This window comes from Ranitomeya imitator, chromosome 2, assembly GCF_032444005.1.
Source record: "Ranitomeya imitator isolate aRanImi1 chromosome 2, aRanImi1.pri, whole genome shotgun sequence".
In the NCBI taxonomy this organism is placed as follows: domain Eukaryota; kingdom Metazoa; phylum Chordata; class Amphibia; order Anura; family Dendrobatidae; genus Ranitomeya; species Ranitomeya imitator.
In genome coordinates this window covers 791941337-791966112 of record NC_091283.1, presented here as the reverse complement: position 1 = coordinate 791966112, position 24776 = coordinate 791941337, and the positions used below count along the sequence as shown (strand labels likewise).

Here is a 24776-nt window from a genome sequence, read left to right as displayed (position 1 = left end):
CTGGGGATCTCTGGTTTCCTCCTGCACTTCAAAGACATACTGATAGTGGATTATGAGCCCCAATTTAATCTCTGTAAAGTGTTACGGCATATGATGGTGCTATATAAGCAAAGCATGATAAATAAATAAATGAGATTAGGTGTCCTGATGGAATGAACGTCAGGTGAAGATGAAGACAAATACTCACAGGAAGAGTGGATGCTCGGGAAGCTCTTTCTCCCCTCTGACACAAGGCTGGCATCTCCAGTGCAGTGCATCTCTTCATTGGATACCCCATCAGGAAAGCATCGATAAAAAAAATCAGGACGGGGCCTATAAATTTTAAACAAAAACACAAGACACAGTTGATATTAAATCAATCTTTCTGAAAGCACAAATTTCGGATCCATGAAGTTTGTTGCACAGTACCATTTCTTCACTGTGGGACAAGGTATGAGGAAAGGGCAGTGCCAAACAACACAGCCTTCATTTGCTGTTAGGAATTAGGTCCCCCAACCCACAGTTTAATGTGAAGGGGGGTCCAGGACAACTGATTGTCGGGGGGAGATGTCGATCTGCATGCCTGATTTCGGACTGCCGATCATATTGTCTCCCATAGATAAGCTATCGTCAGACACAGAGAACACAAGAGCGCTTGGCTGTTCAAGTGCTTCTGTGCATGGTAGAGCTGACCGAGATCGTTGCCAGTTGAACAATTGGCCTCGCCATCATTCGGCTAACAGTCATCTACTGTATGTGGCCGGCTGTAGCAGTTTCCAATGGTAAATAATGCTTTAGACATTTACATGTGTGATTTCTGCCCATATTTTACCAGTTGTCATCACAGAATGTGATGGTTATAAATGATGGACATGAACGGCAATGCAGCATACTGTACTTTTTTTTTTGTGTCCACCTCTATATTTTCCTGAATTGGGTTAAGGACTCCAAATTCTCACCAAACCAGACTAGAGATGAGCAAATCAGTTCATAACAAATCAAAGTTGCATAAATCCATTTAAATGGCAATTTTTCCTTGATTCTTTATACGGCCAGGAAGGGGTTAGAAGTTAATGAACATTTATAGTCATCTGTTCTAGGCTGGCCCCTCACCCGTCTTGCCACGGTAGCATCCCACCTAGTACTGTGCTTGCTTTGGACCGTTGGTCTGCTCATCTTTAGTCTTCTGTGCCAGATCTTCTGCCGCTATCTAGGCCTCACACCTGGGATACAACATACATTACTGATGTGCATCGCGCCCTACTTGACCACATCGTAAAGCCTAGACATCAGACTGAAGTCGAGAAGAGTGGGAGACCAAAGTCAAAAAGACCAAAGACCTCAAGAGAGCAGAGAACATATGATGGGAGTATCTAGAACAGGCAAGTCTAATCATTTAATATTTTTTAACCCCTTCCCTGCATAATAAGTGACAATCATGGCAGAACGATTTTCAGTAATTTAAGGAGATTCATTCCCTAAAGCTAACCTTAGCAGGCTGCAATTAATATCATGATCACTAGGTGGCCCCATATACACACATAGACACACATGACATAGAAATCTAGTGACAGAGTGACGCAAAATCCGTTTTTTTTTCCAAACCGGTTGTCACTACACTTAGGCCGCTCTTGCATTGCATTCTTTCCCAAGTTCAATGGTCATGGCAGAGCTTATATCCAAATCCTCCGCAAAACAGGATTGGGCATATGCGCAGATGGTGCAGACGGAGCACTGTGTCATATATGCCTACTGCAGACAGACACCCAGGCGGAGCAGACAGGGTATCCAGGGTATCCACCTCCAGTAGGTGTATACACCCAAAAATGATGTGCGACAGAGCAAGAATTCAGTGTGTGAAGGGGACCTTAGGATATGTTGAGTTAAAAACAAAGGTGATGAAAAACACAGCTGTATTTGAAAATTGCAATTTTTGTACCAAAAGCAAAAATATTAAAGTTGGCCAGGCATCGCCATTAATAGGGCCAGTCACGTGGGAAATAGGTGTAAGTAAGGCATCCAGTACTAGAGGTCCACATTTTAGTTTTAAATGGATTGCACGTGGCTGCTTTCCCTCAGTGTGACACATGTCTGCGGGTTGTGTTTCATACAGCAGGTCAATTCTGCGTCAAGGGATCTGAGGTTCAATATCAGACGCGGCACACGATTCACAGGTGAAACAAAGCAGCCATATTTTGCACAACCCCTTTAAGAATAACTTCCCAAACTACTCTAGATGAGGTTTCTTCAAGTTGTTACTTCTGCTCTGGGTAAACTAACTCAGATTCATGAAGAATAATGAAGATGCAATACAGAGATGTAGGACGCATTTCATATTCACATCTATTACACAGAGGCGATAATACTCCTCTCACGGCTAGAAAATGATTTTTTAATGATCAGGAGCCGACAATCAGACATGCAGACAGAGCGGACATGACAGGAGCAGACGTTCCCTGGAAAACATTATTTGTATTAGACTGTATGACGAATGGCACTGAATTACGGAGACATTTCTACTGCAAACATTATTCATCGCACCTACCTTCCCACTATCAGTTTGATAGTATTAGTGCAAACTCCATTTAGTGCCAATGCCAGGGAGACAGCTGAATGAGAAATAACAGAAGAGCAGTTAAAGAGGTCTAATTCTAGAGAAAATTACACTTATTACCTAGCTAAAGCCCTAAACCGGATCAGCAGGCATTAATGGGGCCTTTGCACATGAGCCCATTGCTCTATTTACTAACTATGGAACTGCCAGAGATAACTTAGTACTAGGGCCGGTTTTAGACAAAGTGGAGTGAAGCCCCAAATGCTGACATATTGCACCATCACACAGAAACATTTTGGTTGCATTTACATGAGCTGATTTCAGACTGTTAAATGATCACGATTAGAGTTGAGCGACTTTTACTTTTTTACGAAGCCCGACTTTGCCGAAAGTCGGCGATTTTTTACTTTGTCCGATCCGTTTCGCTCAACCCTAATCACGATCAACAATACTGAAGTTGTTTGATTCTTTAAACAGACTGACAAAGGATGATGGAGAAAGAAAGATCACTAATCCATCATTCTGTTCACAGTCATATCAGGTTATCTGCAGCACATATCCTGTTTACACTGGGCGATGTGCTGCCGAGAACAATGATTTTTATTCCGGCATAAACAATCCAAATACCCATTGGGTGATTGTTAACATGTTTACACCTATGAACGCTCATCTGCGTTGCTGGCATTTATAAATGTAGATGACACAATCACTGCATGTTGCACACACTAACACATACTCCTTTATTACACCCACACTTACGTATTTACAGCAAAGTACATACCCAAATATGTATACACAGAGCACATACACGCATATGCAAACATAGAGCACATACATATATATATACACAGAGCACGTACACACATATATAGAAGGAGTGCATACACATGTGTATACATAGAGTACTTACACTCGTACTTTATACAAGGAGCCCATACACATAGACACATGTATACAGAGACCTCATACGAATACACACATTTATACACAGCACAAACATACAGCGAGTGAAATAACCATGACATGAAATTATAAGCAGATTTCAATAACAACCCATCCAAGCCACACAGGCAAAGGAATCAAACCACAGATGTCAATAAATTAAGTTATGTGTAATATAAGAAATGACAGGGAAAAAGTATTAAACACATGAAGAAAGAGAGGTGCAAAAATCCATGGAAAGTCATTACACCAGCTGTAATCTACCAGAAATTAGAAAGCAATTCTGCCATTCAGTGAAAACAAATATCAGCTGGTTCAACTGATGGCCTATAAAAAGGTGTCTCATTACCAAGGTGCCACACAAGAAACATCTCATGATGGGTAAAAACTGTGAACTGTCTCAAGACCTTTGCAACCTTATTGTTGCAAAACATACTGATGGCATTGGTTGGAGAAGAATTTCAACTGAAGGTTGCAGTGAGCACTGTTGAGGCTATAATATGGAAGTGGAAAGAACATAATTTCAACATAAACTGGCCATGACCAGGTTCTTCCCGCAAGGTTTTTAGACAGAAGAGTGAAAATAATTATCAGAAGAGATTTCCAAGAGCCAATACCACCTGTGCAGAGCTACATATAGACCTGGAATCAGCAGGTATAATTGTTCTAAAAAAAACAAACTATGAGTAATGCACTCAACCTCCATGGTCTGTATGTATGATCACCATGCAAGACTCCATTGCTGGACAAAAAGTGTTCAAGTGAGTCGCCCCCCAGGGTCATGGGGTATTCGGTACCGGGTCCAGTACTTAAGAGGATGTGTCACAGCGGCGACCTGGTCCGTGGTCCTGGGCATCCATGTAAAAGGGATATTGATTAAAGTTTATGTTCGTGATGCCACCTGTGGTATTCGGTCAGTGGGAACCGATGCTGGGTCCTCTTGGGTGGTGTTATGGCAGCTACATGGTATAACTTCCCACAAATGAAAATAGCTCCCCACGGCTCCAGGTGTATAGGTGAAGATGGTGAAAGGTGCAGTGAAGAACGAGGACACAGGGTTGCAGTGTTTTTACCTGGTTTACTGGAACTTCAGACAACCACCGTCCAGGCCATCAAATAACAGGTACAGGCAGGGTCCGGCTGGCTTGGAAGCGAATCCAGAGTCCCCTTTACCAGGTGGAGATGAAAGCCTTCCTCAAAGCGCGGTGGTGTTGTAGTCCCTTACTGCCTATGGCTTCTGATAAGGTCCTCACAGTTCCTCTCTGTCCCCCATATAGGTTAGGACACAAACCAGTATGACCGGTGACTCGAGCCTTTTTACAGGGTCTCTATCATGACCCGGGCCCTATATGTCACTGTGCCTCCTGGGTGTAAAGGCAGACAGGTAACTTAAAGTCCAGCTGTCCTGCCAGTTTTTGCTACGCTCCTTAGAGTCCGACACGGCCTCAGTCTTCCGGCTACCGGAGTCTGCGCTAGCCAGGGAGGTAGCCAAATCACTGCTCTGCTCCCCTGGTGTTACTATCCTGTGCCTTTTTCTCTCCTGCACACTTTCCACAAGTTGTTCTTTCCTTCTACGTTTCCTCTCTCCAGGAGCTGTAGTACCTCTGACTACATGTCCCTTTCAGACCTTCCCTCTGCCTTCGTCTCTGTCCTCTGACAGAATGCTTCTCCTCTGCCATCTGGCACTAACTGTCTCCTTTCCCTCCAGACCAGCATGTATTTATAGGGGAGTTCACCCTAAACCAGGTTTAGAGCTCCCCCTTCTGGCCTGGAGTATGAACGTGTTGTGTATGTGATTACCTGGTGAAAGGTATCTTTCATCACTTCCAAGCGTGATATCACTCTCCCCATGAGGAAAGCAATGCCACTGTGACAACCAAGACCCTGGGGCATCACACAAGCGTGTTTAACGTTTGCTTAACAACACTTAGACAAGCCTGTGAAATGCCGGGAGAATATAGTCTTGTCAGATGAGACCAACATTAAAATATTTGGATGCCATAATACACACCATGTTTGGAAGCCAAAAGGCACTGCATAGCACCCCAAAAACACCATACCAACAGTGAAGATTGGAAGTGGGAGCATCATGGTGTCGGGCTGTTTTTCAACATGTGGCACAGGCAAACTTCACTTAATTGAAGGAAGGGTGAATGGACAAATGTACAGAGCACTTCTTCATAAAAATCTGCTGTCAATTACCAGGAGGATGAAGATGAAAAAAGGGTAACATTTTAACAACACAATAATCCCAAACACACAGCCAAGAGAGCTCTCAATTTGTTTCAGAGAAAGAAAATAAGCTGCTAGAATTGACCAGCCAGTCACCAGACCTAAATCCATCAGAAAATTTATGAGAGGAACTAAAGCTCAGAGTACAAAGAAGAAATTCACAGAACCTTCAGGATTTGAAGATTGTGTGGAAGAATTGGCCAAAATCCCACTTGAGCAATGCATACGACTAGTTTCTCCATATAGGAGATATCTTGGAGCTATTATCACCAACAAAGACTTTTGTACAAAGTATTAAACAAATTTCAGTAAGCTTGTTCAATACTTTTTTGTGTTGTTTCTCATAATTATTCATAACTTAATTTACGGATATCTATGGTTTGATTTCTTCGCATGTGTGGATTGGGTGGGATGTTACCGACATCTTGTGAGAATTTCATGTTAATAGCACCTTTAGAAATATATTGCATTCTGGGTAAACAACTTTGTTTTAAGCATTTGATGCTCATTCAAACTCACCTTTGGCAAGTAACAGGTGTGGGCAATTTGAAAATCACACCTGAAAACAGACAAAAAGGAAAGAAGTTGACTCAATCTTTGCGTTGTGTGCCTGTGTGTGCCACACTAAGCATGGAGAACAGAAAGAGGAGAAGACTACTGTCTGACAATTTGAAAAACCAAAAAATATCAACAATATCAAGGTTAAAAATCCATCTCCAGAGATCTTGATGTGCCTCAAAAGTTCACAACCCATGGCACTGGGCTGGCGACGGATCTTTTCCGGAAACCCATCGCTACTAATGCTCTTTTGGAGTTTAATAGTTTTCACCCCTGGCATACCAAGGTGGGCGTCCCGACGGGACAATTCTTATGCATTAGACGTAATTGTACCCTGGATCAGGATTTTCTAACACAAGCTCGGGATTTGACGGATGTCTTCAGACAGAGGAGCTATCCAAAACGGGTGATTGCCACAGCCTTCCAGCGAGCAAGACAACGGGACCAGGCCTCACTCTTGATTTCTGCAGGACGTTCTCGAGAATCACATACAAGATTCATCACAGACTATAATGACAACTGGGGGCAGGTAAGAGACATTCTTACCAGACATTGGCCGGTACTGCAAACAGATACACAAACAACGCAAATCATCAGCAATAGGCCGCTTTTAACATCTAGAAGAGCCCCTAATTTGAGACAGCTATTGACCAGGAGCCATTTCTCCAGACCCACAGTCAAACTAAATAGGGGTATTGTCCTCAAGAAGTCATTCCCCTGTGGGGAATGTAATGTCTGCCCCTTCATGATGCCCACCCGGGACATATTTGTACACCCCACCAACTCCAGCAGACATACTTTAAAAGCTTACATAAATTGCAAGACCAGAAATGTGATCTATGCTCTAATATGCCCTTGTAACATGGTTTACGTAGGGCAAACGTCCCAGGAACTACGCAAAAGGTCACAAAAACATATATCCACCATATGCCTGGCAGCCACGGACTAAGATAAAGGTAAAATTCTCACCCCCGTGCCGGCGCACTTTTTGTCAACGCACAGGGGTTCCCCCACTAATCTTCAAGTTGTGGGGTTACAGAGGGTTTTCTGTGGTGAAAGGGGTGGCGACATACATAACCATCTCTTGCGTGCTGAGTACAGGTGGATTTTCGACCTCCAGGCGGTTACACCAATGGGCCTAAACGAGGAACTGCTTTTCACGGGGTTCCTGGGATAGACGGACGCTTTTTTGCTGGGGTGAATGCTGTGTCCTGGGCGTCTGCCCCCCTTTCTTAATGACTTTTTATTTATTCCCTTCAGGAAGGCTGATGACATACTCAAGGGGGCGACGCTGATCTTAATGGATGCCTACAATATATGGGAATCATTGGCTCACCTAGGAGGTCAACATCGGCTCACGCTGCCTTGAAACATCGGACGAAGGAATAATTTATGGAGGGTGGATATATAGAGTGCCATTGAAGAGGATGGAAGGATATTGGATGTGGAGGAAATCTTTTCCAACAATTATATCGCGGACTCTAGGGCAATATTTACCTCTAATTGAGGACTTGGACATGGTTGGCCGCATTGGATCCATGATGATCAAGCGGACATTCAATGGCGAGTAAGATGGAGGATCTTCAATCCAGGGTTGTTCTCCCAGTCTGGGCCCGGACGGCGCCTGTCTGATAATGGTCGGACTGCAATATTTGGGGGAGAGATATCTGTATAGTGGCATATATATATACAAATAAATAATTTAATATGTGTCCACTAACTCAACATGTATCTGCCTGTTTGGACATACTCTGGGGCCTCATAACTATTTTTATTATGGGTCATTACTTATGCGTGGTTGCTGTGTGACACAGCATTACACATTGCACATTGTTGCTGTATATGTATTTATGCTCACTGACCAACTTTTCCTCCCCTCCAGGCAGCATAGGCTGACTAGCTTGCATTATTTTGTGGCTCTTGCAAGTTACCAGCTGAGATACGGTTCGGGTACATTTGGTACCATCCTGGTATATATCCATCTCCTCCTCCCTTTACATCGCTGTATACTTTGTCTTCTCCTCCCCCCTTGGCTGGCACCGGCCCCTTTGCCCCGTCCCGCCTTCTCCACTCCTCACACTGGATACTTTCCTGGTTCCCTATCATCGGTACGGCTGGCTAGTATTGCGCATGCGCAACGCGACCCTATCAGGTGTTGTGATGTGCGCACGTGCACTTTACCTAATGGACGTTTTGTTTGTGCCGGCCACCATGCTGGTGCTATGGCGTGATGGGCGCTTCCCGGCCTCTGCTCTCCTCCCCCCCACATGACGCTCTACACACAGCGGTATGTAATCATTGTTATTCAACTTGCTATTTAAACCGGTTATGTGCACCTTTAATCACTTCCCCTGACGAAGCTGCTGCAACAGCGATACGCGTGGAGCTTGCTCCCACCATACCCCTTCTCATCTGTGGGCTATTTGTGCTTTTTTACCTCCCGGCTTTATGGGGATTTAACCCGTGCTGTTAAGCCCTGTGCCACTTATCCCTGCTGCATGTTGCTGACCTGACTTCACCGATGACAGGTTGTATCTACTGCTATCACTCAGTATGCTATGACATTTGACCTGGGGACTGTATGCAGTATGGACACCTATATCTGGTGTTTTAGGCTTTAGGTACTGATATATTTGGGTCAGGTTTATGCAGCCCTAATGGGCATTGCCTGCAGGGTGGTTTATTTGATTTGGTGCACAAAGGGCAATATATGTCTATATGAGATTGTTGGCATAATCATGGGACTGTTATTCATTGCAGGGTATGGTGTGTGTATTGATTTTGATATTTTGTTTTAAATGTTTTTAAATATTTTTTTTGAGGTGTTAATAAAGGTGTTTTGATACATATACATTTATATATTGTCTTAATATTTGTGGTTGTGCATACCATATCAGTCTATCTTTTTCTTGTTTGACATGTTTCCATATATAGACTAGGTATTGCACCCCTTTATGGCTATTTGATATATAACATTGGTGCGCCCCTTCTTTTTCAAATTCTTGTAACCCATGGCACTGTAGCTAATCTCTCTGGATGTAGATGGCGGAGAAAAATTTATGAAAGGTTGCAATGCTGGATAGTCCGGATGGTGGATAAGCAGCCCCAATCAAGTTCCAAAGAAAGCCAAGCTGTCCTGCAGGATCAGTGTCAGTGTGAATTATCCATCAACATTTGACTGAAATGAAATGCTATGGCATGAGACCCAGGAGGAGCCCCACTACTGACACACAGAAATAAAAAAGCTAGACTGCAATTTGCCAAAATGCACACAAGTTAGCCAAAATCCTTCTGCGAAAGTGTCTAAAACCCATTGAACACCTGTGGAGAAATCTTCAAATTGCTGTTGGGAGACGGCACCCTTCAAGTATGAGAGACCTGGAGCAGTTTGCTAAACAAGATTGGTCCAAAATTTCAGTTGAGAGATACAAGAGGTTGTGGATGGTTATAGGAAGTGATTGATTGCAGCTATTTATTCCAAAGGGTGTTCAAATAAATATTAAGCTTAGGGTGATAATTTTGTCCTGCCCATTTTGGGGGATTTGTGTGAAATTATGTCCAATTTGCCTTTTTTTTCTATGTTTTTTGTGTTGTTCCAATACATACAATGGAAATAAACATGTATAACAAAAAATGTGTAATTTAAATAGTTTTTTGGAAGAAATACTGCATAGAAGTTATATCAATCTCTTGGAAGAACAATGCTCATTGCATGGAATTCTTTTTCTATGATTCCCTGGCCAGATGGGCACAGCGGAACAATTTTAAGGGTGCCAACACTTTTGGCCATAACTGTATTTCACTCACTGGATGTATACATAGAGCACATACATACACACATGTATACACAGAGCATATACAAACACAAACATGTATACACAGAGCACATAATAAAGACTAACATGTATACACAGAGCACATACATACACATACAGTACAGACCAAACGTTTGGACACACCTTCTCTTTTGAAGATTTTTCTGTATTTTCATGACTATGAAAATTGTACATTCACACTAAAGGCCCCTCTTTCCACGCACAAGCAGCAGGTTGGTTCATTGTTTTCAGTTATATTTCTTACTATCCACCTCTATCCTTTGCTACCATTAAGGATTTATTTTTGGCCTCATCTACTAGATATTTACGGGACGTCCCCAAAAATATCTGCACATACTATTCCCAATAGGCTGTATGGGTTTCCTTACAGTACTAGGATTGTATTAAAGTAATTGTTTGCATGTTTATACCCTGAACCTCCTTATTGATGTGGTACGCCATAGAACCTTCTATTGTTGGTGTGGCTGCTCCTATGCTTTATTAGCTATTAGCACAATCATTCAATTGGATATTTATGCATGTGGAGTAATCAAGCTCACCTACTTTGGTCATTTATAGGCATATACAGGTCCTTCTCAAAAAATTAGCATATAGTGTTAAATTTCATTATTTACCATAATGTAATGATTACAATTAAACTTTCATATATTATAGATTCATTATCCACCAACTGAAATTTGTCAGGTCTTTTATTGTTTTAATACTGATGATTTTGGCATACAACTCCTGATAACCCAAAAAACCTGTCTCAATAAATTAGCATATTTCACCCATCCAATCAAATAAAAGTGTTTTTTAATAACAAACAAAAAAACCAATAAATAATAATGTTCAGTTATGCACTCAATACTTGGTCGTGAATCCTTTGGCAGAAATGACTGCTTCAATGCGGCGTGGCATGGAGGCAATCAGCCTGTGACACTGCTGAGATGTTATGGAGGCCCAGGATGCTTCAATAGCGGCCTTAAGCTCATCCAGAGTGTTGGGTCTTGCGTCTCTCAACTTTCTCTTCACAATATCCCACAGATTCTCTATGGGGTTCAGGTCAGGAGAGTTGGCAGGCCAATTGAGCACAGTAATACCATGGTCAGTAAACCATTTACCAGTGGTTTTGGCACTGTGAGCAGGTGCCAGGTCGTGCTGAAAAATGAAATCTTCATCTCCATAAAGCATTTCAGCCGATGGAAGCATGAAGTGCTCCAAAATCTCCTGATAGCTAGCTGAATTGACCCTGCCCTTGATGAAACACAGTGGACCAACACCAGCAGCTGACATGGCACCCCACACCATCACTGACTGTGGGTACTTGACACTGGACTTCAGGCATTTTGGCATTTCCTTCTCCCCAGTCTTCCTCCAGACTCTGGCACCTTGATTTCCGAATGACATGCAAAATTTGCTTTCATCAGAAAAAAGTACTTGGGACCACTTAGCAACAGTCCAGTGCTGCTTCTCTGTAGCTCAAAAGTGGCTTTACCTGGGGAATGCGGCACCTGTAGCCCATTTCCTGCACACGCCTGTGCACGGTGGCTCTGGATGTTTCCACACCAGACTCAGTCCACTGCTTCCTCAGGTTCCCCAAGGTCTGGAATCGGTCCTTCTCCACAATCTTCCTCAGGGTCCGGTCTCCTCTTCTCGTTGTACAGCGTTTTCTGCCACATTGTTTCCTTCCAACAGACTTACCATTGAGGTGCCTTGATACAGCACTCTGGGAACAGCCTATTTGTTGAGAAATTTCTTTCTGGGTCTTACCCTCTTGCTTGAGGGTGTCAATGATGGCCTTCTTGACATCTGTCAGGTCGCTAGTCTTACCCATGATGGGGGTTTTGAGTAATGAACCAGGCAGGGAGTTTATAAAAGCCTCAGGTATCTTTTGCATGTGTTTAGAGTTAATTAGTTGATTCAGAAGATTAGGGTAATAGGTCGTTTAGAGAACCTTTTCTTGATATGCTAATTTATTGAGACAGGTTTTTTGGGTTATCAGGAGTTGTATGCCAAAATCATCAGTATTAAAACAATAAAAGACCTGACAAATTTCAGTTGGTGGATAATGAATCTATAATATATGAAAGTTTAATTGTAATCATTACATTATGGTAAATAATGAAATTTAACACTATATGCTAATTTTTTGAGAAGGACCTGTACTTATATGTACTTTTTGTATGGTTTACCTGACCATTTTTACTTGTGCGTGACACTAGTGTTGCCTTTCTTTTTTCATTGCATCTGTTTTACTGTTGTCTGTACTGTTGTTGTATTTATATACTCTTTTAGATTTTTTGTCTTCAATAAAATTGTTCATTTTAGCTCGTTTGTCCATCCTTTATTGGGTTTCTTATATATATATATTATGGCGGAGTATTGACTTTGTTTGCCCTCCCTATAGGTTTACTACACATACATTCACACTGAAGGCATCAAAACTATGAATTAACACATGTGGAATTATATACTTAACAAAAAGTGTGAAACAACTGAAATTATGTATTATATTCTAGATTCTAAGTAGCCACCTTTTGCTCTGATGACTGCTTTGCACACTCTTGGCATTCTCTTGATGAGCTTCAGGAGGTAGTCACCGGAATGGTTTTCACTTCACAGGTGTGCCTTGTCAGGTTTAATAAGTGGGATTTTTTGCCTTATAAATGGTGTTTGAACCATCAGTTGTGTTGTGCAGAAGTCTGGTGGATACACAACTGACAGTCCGACTGAATAGAATAGAATAGAATTTGTATTATGGCAAGAAAAAAGCAGCTAAGTAAAGAAAAAGGAGTGGCCATTATTACTTTAACCCCTTTCTACCATTGGACGTACTATTCCGTCCATGTGGGGTGGGCCCTACTTCCCAAGGACGGAATAGTACGTCCAGAGCGATCAGCCGCGCTCACGGGGGGAGCGTGGCCGATCGCGGCCGGGTGTCAGCTGACTATCGCAGCTGACATCCAGCACTATGTGCCAGGAGCGGTCACGGACCACCCCCAACACATTAACCCCCGGCACACTGCGATCAAACATGATCTCAGTGTTCCGGCGGTATAGGGAAGCATCGCGCACAGAGGGGTCTCCCTGCGTGCTTCCCTGAGACCCTCGGGGCAACGCGATGTGGTTGCGTTGCTCCGAGGGTCTCTTACCTCCTCCTCCCTGCAGGCCCGATCCAAAATAGCCGTGGGGCTGCATCCAGGTCCTGCAGGGAGGTGACTTATCAGCGCCTGCTCAGTGCACAGCAAATTGTCAGATCAGCGATCTGTCACTTTACTGTGATGTCCCCCCTGGGGCAAAGTAAAAAAAAAAAAAAATCCTAAATAAATAGTAATAATAAAAAAAAATATTGTTCAAATAAATACATTCCTTTATCTAAATAATAAAAAAACAATAAAAGTACACATATTTAGTATCGCCACATCCGTAACGACCTGACCTATAAAACTGTCCCACTAGTTAACCTCTTCAGTGATCATTGTAAAAAAGCAACGCTTTATTATCATACCACCAAACTGAAAGTGGAATAACACGCGATCAAAAAGACGGATATAAATAACCATGGAACTGCTGAAAACGTCATCTTGTCCCGCCAAAAACGAGCTGTCAAACAGCATCATCAGCGAAAAAATAAAAAAGTTATAGTCCTCAGAGTAAAGAGATGCAAAAATAATTATTTTTTCTATAAAAGAGTTTTTATCGTATAAAAGCGCCAAAACATAAAAAAATGATATAAATGAGGTGTCGCTGTAATCGTACTGACCCGAAGAATAAAACTGCTTTATCCATTTTACCAAACGTGGAATGGTATAAACGCCCCCCCTCAAAAGAACTTCATGAATAGCTGTTTTTTTGTCATTCTGCCCCACAAAAATCGGAATAAAAAGCGATCAAAAAATGTCAAGCCAGAAAATGTTACCAATAAAAACATGAACTCGTCCTGCAAAAAACAAGACCCCGCATGACTCTGTGGACCAAAATATGGAAAAATTATAGCTCTCAAAATGTGGTAACGCAAAAAATATTTTTTGCAATAAAAAGCGTCTTTTAGTGTGTGATGGCTGCCAATCATAAAAATCCGCTAAAAAACCCGCTATAAAAGTAAATCAACCCCCCCTTCATCACCCCCTTAGTTAGGGAAAAATTAAAAAATTAAAAAAATGTATTTATTTCCATTTTCCCATTAGGGTTAGGGCTAGGTTTAGTGTTAGGGCTAGGGTTAGGGGTCAGGCTAGGGTTAGGATTAGGGGTCGGGTTAGGGCTGGAGTTAGGGCTAGGGTTAGGGCTGGGGTTATAGGGTTAGGGCTAGGGTTAGGGCTAGGGTTAGGGCTAGGGTTAGGGCTAGGGTTAGGGCTAGGGTTAGAGTTGGGGCTAAAGTTAGGGCTAGGGTTGGGGCTAAAGTTAGGGTTGGGGCTAGGGCTAGGGTTAGGGCTAGGGTTAGGGCTAGGGTTAGGGTTAGGGCTAGGGCTAGGGCTAGGGTTAGGGTTGGGGCTAAAGTTAGGGTTAGGATTTGGATTACATTTACGGTTGTGAATAGGGTTGGGATTAGGGTTAGGGGTGTGTCAGGGTTAGGGGTGTGGTTAGGGTTACCATTGAGATAAGGTTTAGGGGTGTGTTTGGATTAGGATTTCAGTTATAATTGGGGGGTTTCCACTGCTTAGGCACATCAGGGGCTCTCCAAATGCGACATGGCGTCCGATCTCAATTCCAGCCAATTCTGCGTTGAAAAAGTAAAACAGTGCTCCTTCCTTTCCGAGCTCTCCCGTGCGCCCAAAAAAAGGTTTACCCCAACATATGGGTTATCAGCGTACTCAGGACACATTAGACAACAACTTTTGTCGTCCAATTTCTCCTGTTACCCTTGGAAAAATACAAAACTGGGGCTAAAAAATAATTTTTGTGAAAAAAAGATTTTTTATTTTCACGGCTCTGCATTATAAACTGTAGTGAAACACTTGGGGGTTCAAAGTTCTCACAACACATCTAGATAAGTTCCTTGGGGGTCTAGTTTCCAATATGGGGTCACTTCTGGGGGGTTTCTACTGTTTAGGTAGATTAGGAGCTCTGCAAACGCAATGTGATGCCTGCAGACCAATCCATCTAAGTCTGCATTCCAAATGGCGCTCCTTCCCTTCCGAGCTCTCCCATGCGCCCAAACGGTGGTTCCCCCCACATATGGGGTACCAGCGTACTCAGGACAAATTGGACAACAACTTTTGGGGTCCAATTTCTCCTGTTACCCTTGGGAAAATACAAAACTGGGGGCTAAAAAATAATTTTTGTGGGAAATTTTTATTTTTTATTTTTACGGCTCTGCGTTATAAACTGTAGTGAATCACTTGGGGGTTGAAAGCTCTCAACACATCTAGATGAGTTCCTTAGGGGGTCTACTTTCCAAAATGGTGTCACTTGTGGGGGGTTTCAATGTTTAGGCACATCAGTGGCTCTCCAAACGCAACATGGCCTCCCATCTCAATTCTTGTCAATTTTGCATTGAAAAGTCAATGCAAAAAGTCCTTCCCTTCTGAGCTATCCCTTGTGCCCAAACAGTGGTTTACCTCCACATATGGGGTATCAGCGTACTCAGGACAAATTGTACAACTTTTGGGGTCCAATTTCTTTTCTAACCCTTGGGAAAAATTGGGGGCAAAAAGATAATTTTTGTGAAAAAAAATATGATTTTTTTATTTTTACGGCTCTGCATTATAAACTTCTGTGAATCACTTTATGTGTCAAAATGGTCACCACACATCTAGATAAGTTCCTTAGGGGGTCTACTTTCCAAAATGGTGTCACTTGTGGGGGGTTTCAATGTTTAGGCATATCAGTGGCTCTCCAAATGCAACATGGCATCCCATCTCAATTCCAGTCAATTTTGCATTGAAAAGTCAAATGGCGCTCCTTCGCTTCCGAGCTCTGCCATGTGCCCAAACAGTGGTTTACCCCCACATATGGGGTATCTGCACACTCAGTAGAAAATGGACCCCAAAATTTGTTGTACAATTTGTCCTGTTACCCTTGGTAAAATAAAACAAATTGGAGCTGAAGTAATTTTTTTGTGAAAAAAAGTTAAATGTTCATTTTTATTTAAATATTCCAAAAATTCCTGTGAAACACCTGAAGGGTTAATAAACTTCTTGAATGTGGTTTTGAGCACCTTGAGGGGTGCAGTTTTTAGAATGGTGTCACACTTTGGCATTTTCTATCATATAGAGCAGAGGTCCCCAACTCCAGTCCTCAAGGCCCACCAACATGTCATGTTTTCAGGATTTCCTTAGTTTTGCCCAGGTAATAATTGCATCACCTGTGCAATGCAAAGGAAATCCTGAAAACATGACCTGTTGGTGGGCCTTGAGGACTGGAGTTGGGGACCTCTGATATAGAGCCCTCAAAATGATTTCAAATGAGATGTGGTCCCTAAAAAAAAAATGGTGTTGTAAAAATGAGAAATTCCTGTTCAACTTTTAACTCTTAGCAAAAAAAAAATTTTGGTTCCAAAATTGTGCTGATGTAAAGTAGACATGTGGGAAATGTTACTTATTAAGTATTTTGTGTGACATATCTCTGTGATTTAATTGCACAAAAATTCAAATTTGGAAAATTGCGAAATTTTCCAAATATTCGCCAAATTTCCATTTTTTTCACAAATAAACGCAGGTAATATCAAAAGAAATGTTACCACTATCATGAAGTACAATATGTCAAGAGAAACCAATGTCAGAATCACTGGGATCCGTTGAAGCGTTCCAGAGTTATAACCTCATAAAGGGACAGTGGTCAGAATTATAAAAATTGGCCCGGTCATTAACGTGCAAACCACCCTTGGGGGTAAAGGGGTTAAGAAATGAAGGTCAGTCAGTCCAAAAAATTGGGAAAACTTTGAAAGTGTACCCAAGTGCAGTGGCAAAAACCATCAAGCGCTACAAAGAAACTGGCTCACATGAGGACCGCCCCAGGAAAGGAAGACCAAGAGTCACCTCTGCTTCTGAGGATACGTTTATCCGAGTCACCAGCCTCAGAAATCACAGGTTAACAGCAGCTCAGATTAGAGATCAGGTCAATGCCACACAGAGTTCTAGCAGCAGACACATCTCTACAACAACTGTTAAGAGGAGACTTTGTGTAGCAGGCCTTCATGGTAAAATAGCTGCAAGGAAACCACTGCTAAGGACAGGCAACAAGCAGAAGAGACTTGATTGGGCTAAAGAACACAAGGAATGGACATTAGACCAGTGGAAATCTGTGCTTTAGTCTGATGAGTTCAAATTTGAGATATTTGGTTCCAACCACCGTGTCTTTGTGCGACGCAGGAAAGGTGAACAGAAGGACTCTACATGCCTGGTTCCACCGTGAAGCATGGAGGAGGTGTGATGGTGTGGGAGTGCTTTGCTGGTGACACTGTTGGGGATTTATTCAATATTGAAGGCATACTGAACCAGCATGGCTACCACAGCATCTTGCAGCGGCATGCTATTCCATCCGGTTTGCGTTTATTTGGACCATCATTTATTTTTCAACAGGACAATGACCCCAAACACACCTCCAGGCTGTGTAAGGGGTAGTTGACCAAGAAGTCACCAGACCTGAACCCAATCGAGATGGCTTGGGGTGAGCTGGACCGCAGAGTGAAGGCAAAAGGGCCAACAAGGGCTAAGCATCTCTGGGAACTCCTTCAAGATTGTTGGAAGACCATTCCCAGTGACTACCTCTTGAAGCTCATCAAGAGAATGGCAAGAGTGTTCAAAGCAGTCATCAAAGCAAAAGGTGGCTACTTTGAAGAACCTAGAATATAAGACATAATTTCAGTTGTTTCACTCTTTTTTTGTTAAGTTTATAATTCCACATGTGTTAATTCATAGTTTTGATGCCTTCAGTGTGAATGTACAATTTTAATAGTCATGAAAATACAGAAAAATCTTTAAATGAGAAGGTGTGTCCAAACCTTTGGTTTGTACTGTATGTATACGCAGAGCTCATACATACATATGTATTCACCGCACACATACATGTATACACATAGTACATACAAACTCATATACCTAAACACACTGCAGAGGACTTACCTAAAGGTTATTATAAATAATTTACCAACATATGTTGTGTAACTAATAAGAAAGAAAAAGCTTCAACTTAACCTTAACTGTTCCATACCCAAGCAGGCTTCTTTGACCTCTGTTCGGTCTGTCCGCTGGATGATTTTCACCACAAAAATGACAGCCAGGGGTGTCAGAAATGAAATGGCCTGTACAAAATGGAAATATCCAAGGGATGAAATGTTGAATTTTGAGCATAATGAACGTTAAAGGGATGGTCCGACATACAAAGCATACAAAGCAATTTTCATCCTAAATCTCTATTTAATGCCTTAATCTAAACTAATTTCCAATATATCTGTACTTGAATTAAAAAATCCCTATCGGTCCCTCTCTACACTATGTAACTGCTTTTCATTTTTTTACTACTTTTTTTCTGAAGGCACTTTATTTCAGAATCCCAGTGATGCTAGGAAACTCAAATGAAGCATCATCAGGGACCGCAGCCTCTGCCTCCTTCCTGAAACAAATCGAACATGCGTGACCAATATCTCTCCAGATTATCAGTCGGCCAGTACCCGCTTGGTTATCTGTGGATTCGTCCCACATTAGGCTAATGTGTTTGAGGACCTTAATAAAAGCTAAAGTGGACTTCCAAATATAAAGCTCATATCATACATAGCAGATATTTATGAAAAATGTGATGGCTTGCTCACCTCCTTCCATAATCTACATAGACCCCTTTAAAAACAAAACTTGCTTTCTCACAAAATGAATGGGTCCACTCCCTGGTGTGAGACCTCACTTTCAAAACATGTAAGGAATATCCTGGGGATGTCAGTAATCAGGGATTTGAAATACTAAAATTATAGCTGAATAGCCACCACTAGGGGGAGCTAGAGAATTTACAGAATTTATTATAGATGTTATATCATTACTGTATAATTCTATCTTCAGTAAACTTCTCTTAAAAGTGGCAGCGGGCGTCAAGGATTTTATCACTAAACACAAAATCAACACAGAATTTTAGGATTTATTGAAATGATATAAAGCGTTGATTGGATCAGTGTTTAACTTACAAACATCAGCCTGGTTGGTATGTTATCTGATTGTACCAAGGGATTTTTATACAGCCAGATCTCTTCTGGTTGAATAACACGCTGGAAGGGATCCAGAAACTCGGTAAACCTAAGAAAAACAAACAGATACAAGGACATTGGTTTAGTAAAAAAAAGCCATAGATAACACATAAGATAGTAAACATAACTGATACTAATATTTAGGATTTATGTGTTTTAAAGGGAACCTGTCACCCCCAAAATCGAAGGTGAACTAAGCCCACCAGCATCAGGGGCTTATCTACAGCATTCTGGAATGTGTAGATAAGACCCCGATGTATCCTGAAAGATGAGAAAAAGAGGATAGATTATACTCACCCAGGGGCGGTCCCGCTGCGGTCTGGTCCGATGGCCGTCGCGGTCCGGTCCGGGGCCTCCCATCTTCTTACGATGATGTCCTCTTCTTGTCTTCATGCTGCGGCTCCGGCGTACTTTGTCTGCCCTTAACAGGGCAGACGAAGTGCGCCTGCGCTGGAGCCGCAGCATGAAGACAAGAAGAGGACATCATCGTAAGAAGATGGGAGGCCCCGGACCGGACCGCAAAATCGTCACAAAAGGTTAATACTTTCCTTCTTGAACAAATGACTTTTCGGCTTGTGCTGTGTACACGGTGAACAGAGCAGGATTTCAATGGGTAATAGGCACATTTTAGCTTCTCCATCCTTCCCCCCTCTCAGTATAGAGAACTCTGCACATGTTACAGAGCATGTGCACAACACGCCGCTACATAAATCCCTAGGTCATTTTATAACATAGCTTTTTTTGTCCAGGTGCCTACTATAAAGAAAATAATTGGAAATATTGAAATTGCTGTTGAAGCCTACAGGACAAAATGAGTACTGTACCCTTACCATCAGTGTTCCATTTAAAGGGAACCTGTCAGCAGGATTGTACACAGTACAATCTGGGTGTAGATATGCTTAATCCCAGGCGCCAGCCATGCTCCTGTGTAGCATTCTAATGAAAATCCAAAAACATATCTTTATTCCAGCCAGATGGATAGAGCATAAAATCTTCTTTATTGAGTATTCAGTAAAAACATGTAACAGAGTAACGTAAATAAATGAGGCACAGCGCCTATGTCGCGGTTAAGAGCGGGTTAACCACTGTTCCTAATTTTATGATGTTGATTTTGTTACAGCATGTTTTTACTCCATATTCAATGAAGAAGATTTTATGCTCTATCCATCCGGCTGGAGTAAAGATGTATTTTTGGATTCTTTAACTCTATCATTTCTGAAAAGCACAGAGAACATTGCTAATTAGCATAGAATGAAATCGGATCAACTATGACAAGCAATGGAGCCCATCTACTCGGTACATTTCAGTGCCATAGACATAACATTCTCTACAAAAAAAAAAACGAACAATAGTATAAAACATTATGTCACAATAAAGAAAGGCATAAATACAAGTAATAAAAAGAGAGCAGGAAAAAAAGAAAAAGAAAAAACGATCAAAAGACAAATGACATAGAAATTCACTATATGCAGACAGGAATGGTGGAAATTCAACTAAAACTCCCTGACAAGCTGTTACCCTCCCTATACAAATAGACAGATGGGAAACATATCAAGCTTTACACATAAAGAAAAGGAATTGGCGGAAATTAAAGCAAGATTCTTTGCTGACAAAAATCCCTATTACCTCTAAAAACAAATACTTCTCACCTTGTCTCTTGTTAACAAGAGACATACAAGTTGAATGGCGGCAGCGGGAGAACGAATAGAACCAAAGAGCAATAGGAAAGTCGCTAATGAGACAACACAGGAGTGTTGCCCTTTATGTAATAAGATGTGACATAGCAGTAGAAAACGCGAGATGCTAGGAATAGGTGCATCTGCCCCCTCTGACAGAGGCTGACACTACTACATGATATCTTTGGACATTGGCTCTCAAGTATTAGTGGACTCAGTTCCTATAAGAAGTCTTACTTTAACAGGCTTGTGCTCATTAAAGGGAACCTGTCACCCCGTTTTTTCAGTACGAGATAAAAATACTGTTAAATAGGGTCTGAGCTGTGCGTTACTATAGTGTATGTAGTGTACCCTGATTCCCCATCTATGCTGCCGAAATAACTTACCAAAGTCGCCGTTTTCACCTGTCAATCAGGCTGGTCAGGTCATATGGGCATGACGACATCGCTGTTTGTTCCCCTAGATCTTGCATATCTTTCCGTTGGTGGCGTAGTGGTTTGCGCATGCCCATCTTCTGAATCCACTGGGCAGGAGAAGAAAAAACGCGCGATCTGCGCTATTTCCCTGGTGATCTGTGGGGGCGGCCATCTTCCTGAGGCTGCGCGTGCGCATATGGAGTCCTCGGCTTCGCATCTCGGCTTCAGGAAAATGGCCGCTGCGATCTCCATCTGCGCACGTGCGGCATCCCGCGGCCATTTTCCTGAAGCCCCAGGCAGCAGAGGACTCCATATGCGCACGCGCGGCCTCAGGAAGATGGCCGCCCCCACGGATCACCAGGGAAATAGCGTAGATCGCGCGTTTTTTCTTCTCCTGCCCAGTGGATTCAGAAGATGGGCATGCGCAAACCACTACGCCACCAACGGAAATATATGCAAGATCTGGGGGAAGAACCAGCGATGTCGCCACTCCCATATGACCTGACCAGCCTGATTGACAGGCGAAAACGGCGACTTTGGTAAGTTATTTCGGCAGCATAGGTGGGGAATCAGGGTACACAAAATACACGATAGTAACGCACAGCTCAGGCCCTATTTAACAGTATTTTTATCTCGTACTGAAAAAACGGGGTGACAGGTTCCCTTTAATGAGAGTCCTCAATATAAATCTGGCAACCTGGAGAAGATCAAAATGAATAATGAGTATGGAGGATATTAAAATATGTCTTCTGCATGGTCAACAGCTCCTTTTGCCTCTACCACAGCAGGAAGTCACAGCAAGCTCTGAATAAAGGGAATCTGCCAGCAGGTGTTTGCTATAGAATATGATCGTAGCATAATGTAGAGACAGAGACCCTGATTCCAGTGATGTATCACTTACTGCAGGGGTCCCCAACTCCAGTCCTCGAGGCCCACCAACATGTTATGTTTTCAGGATTTCCTTAGTCTTGCCCATGTAATAATTGCATCAGCTGTGCAATGCAAAGGAAATCCTGAAAACAAGACCTGTTGGTGGGCCTTGAGGACTGGAGTTGGGGACCCCTGACTTACTGGACTACTTGGTGCAGTTTCTATAGAATCCCTGTTTTCTCTCCTGTAAATGTAGACTTCTGGTCTGTGTATAACCCTTCCCACGGCCCTTGACTTGCAGCTTCCTGTGTACACAGTATATTCAGTATATTGTATTAATCAGCCAATCAGTGGTGGGGGCGGGAATATACAGATTTGCTTGACTGACCTGCATGAGACATGTAGTTCCTTAGTTTTAATCTCCTGCTGATAAAACATTGATTGTTTTGAAACTACAGCACGCAGCCTAATAAGTGACAAATACCTGGAATCAGAGTCTCTGCCTCTACATTTTGCTGCTCCCAGATTAAATAGATAAAACCTGCTGACAGATTCACTATAATTAGCAATTCGTACTTTATCACTGTATGTAAGCAGCATTTTTCCTTTCCGTGTCTCTCTAGTGATAACAGCTAACTCAGGTTGGTTGTCACTTCCTACACTTCTCGACCTTCACTATAGAATTTACCGTAAACGACTTAAGTTTTGATTTCCTATTGCAATCAAAATTATTCAACCCCCATTGCAATTTAGGTTTATTAGAAAAATGGACAAACTTTCTGCTGTTTTCAACAAACCAAACAATAAAGCTACTTTCCCACCACGAGTTTTTAGTGATTTTTTTTACGCTACATGTTTTCAAAAAGATGCAAGTAACCTATTTTACTTAATGGGTGAATTAATGGTGCAGAAAAACTGCAACATCAAAAACTCACCAAAAGCTCATCGTGGGAACGTAGCCCAATAATTCTAATAACTGAACACAACTAATATAATAAGAGGTTTCTACAAATTCAGCACAAATTGCCATTTTAATGACTACTGCAATCTCAGAATCAGTCCGCTCCCTAAGTAGAATCCCTCATAACAGAATGCATTTGGAATTCAGGAATTATCTAAGCACAGCTGATGCCGTTAATCAAGGACTCCGTTAATTGCCTAAGATGTGCTTGAGATAAAACTATTGCAAAACCTGGACTGACTAGAGGTTTGTTGACAGTCATGGTTGAATGCATGTTAGGCTTCCTTCAGATGTCCATTTCTTTTCCACATATGAGTGTATTTGATCAGAATTTCAGAAGCATGTCATCAGAATTTGCTCCCAGTTTTTCTCGGTTTGCAAAATGAAGAGACTCCAGCTCCACGAACTGTGATTCTTTATTCACATAAGCAATTTGGAGGACATAAACAGTGTCACAACTCTGCTGTTGGGTACCCGGGACCAAGGGTTCCTTCCCTGTCCCTAAGGCCAGGAGGCGCCCTAGCTCCCCTGTTACCCGGATTACTTCTGATGGTGAAGACGCCAGGGCCACCTAACTTGCCTTAATTCCTGAGTCTGCCCTCCATCTTTACCCTTCCCCCACCCAGGGAAGAGGGGAGTAGCAGTGTACCAAATTACACCAACCAGACGAACAAGGTAACATGAACAGGGGAAACGGATAATACCAAACATACAAATATACACTCACATATAACAGATGTATGCATCAGGGAGTGGAGGATGGGGTTAAACCAAAGTAGGAGAAGAAAAGGAATTATCACACTCACAAACCCAAGCAACAGTCACAGATAAAGCCACCAAACGCCTACTCCAATAACCATCACAGAGCTGTAGGAGAGATCAGCGCAAAAATAGGGACTTATCTGAGAGATATGACAGGCGGTAAAATCAGGTTACACTCACCTTCTAAACATATTCAAAAAGCCCGTCAAGTGGAATTTCAGCTGCAGCAGATCCACGGGTTAGCAATTGACCATAAGACATCAAAGGATGCAAGGAAAGGTTTGTGGATGGTTTCTGCACTTGCCGACAATTAATGAGTCATGTATCCCAGGATATAAAACAAAATGGTGGTTTATTCTACGCGTTTCAAAGTACAAATTATTTCTTCATCAGGAAAGAGCACAAGTATATCTGATATACTTTTGGTCTTTCCCGATGAAAAAGTAATTTGTACTTTGAAACGCGTAGAATAAACCATTTCGATTTATATCCTAGGATACACGACTCATTAATTGTCGGCAAGTGCAGAAACCATCCACAAACCTTTCCATCCATCCTATGATACTCCAATAACCACCAATTACTATTCTCCCACCCATGCAGCATATGCTAACTCTGATGATGTGTGTCAGTCAGGACCCAGATTATATAGGGGATGGAGTGGATAGCAGTGCACATCTGAGAGCCCTAGCTCACAGAGCTCCCAACATGGCAAATTAACCCCTGTACTCAGGGCTGTATTTAGAGTTTCTGCTACCCTAGGCACTTTTAGTGCTGCCTCTTCTTTGGTGAGTATGATACTATCGGCAGTGACTTTGCCATAAATCGCTGATGTG

At 42.2% G+C, this 24776-nt stretch overlaps 1 protein-coding gene across 1 annotated transcript in view; it reads right to left on the bottom strand.

Moving 5' to 3' along the window:
• Positions 1-24776, bottom strand: part of PLPP4 (phospholipid phosphatase 4) — a 150843-nt gene that overhangs the window by 49360 nt on the left and 76707 nt on the right. Inside the window, exons 2-5 of the mRNA XM_069753653.1 lie at positions 19196-19304; positions 18235-18325; positions 2525-2588; positions 188-312 (exon numbers count right to left, since the gene is read on the bottom strand). Coding sequence (XP_069609754.1) covers positions 188-312; positions 2525-2588; positions 18235-18325; positions 19196-19304 — 389 coding nt within the window. The remainder of the gene's footprint in view (positions 1-187; positions 313-2524; positions 2589-18234; positions 18326-19195; positions 19305-24776) is intronic.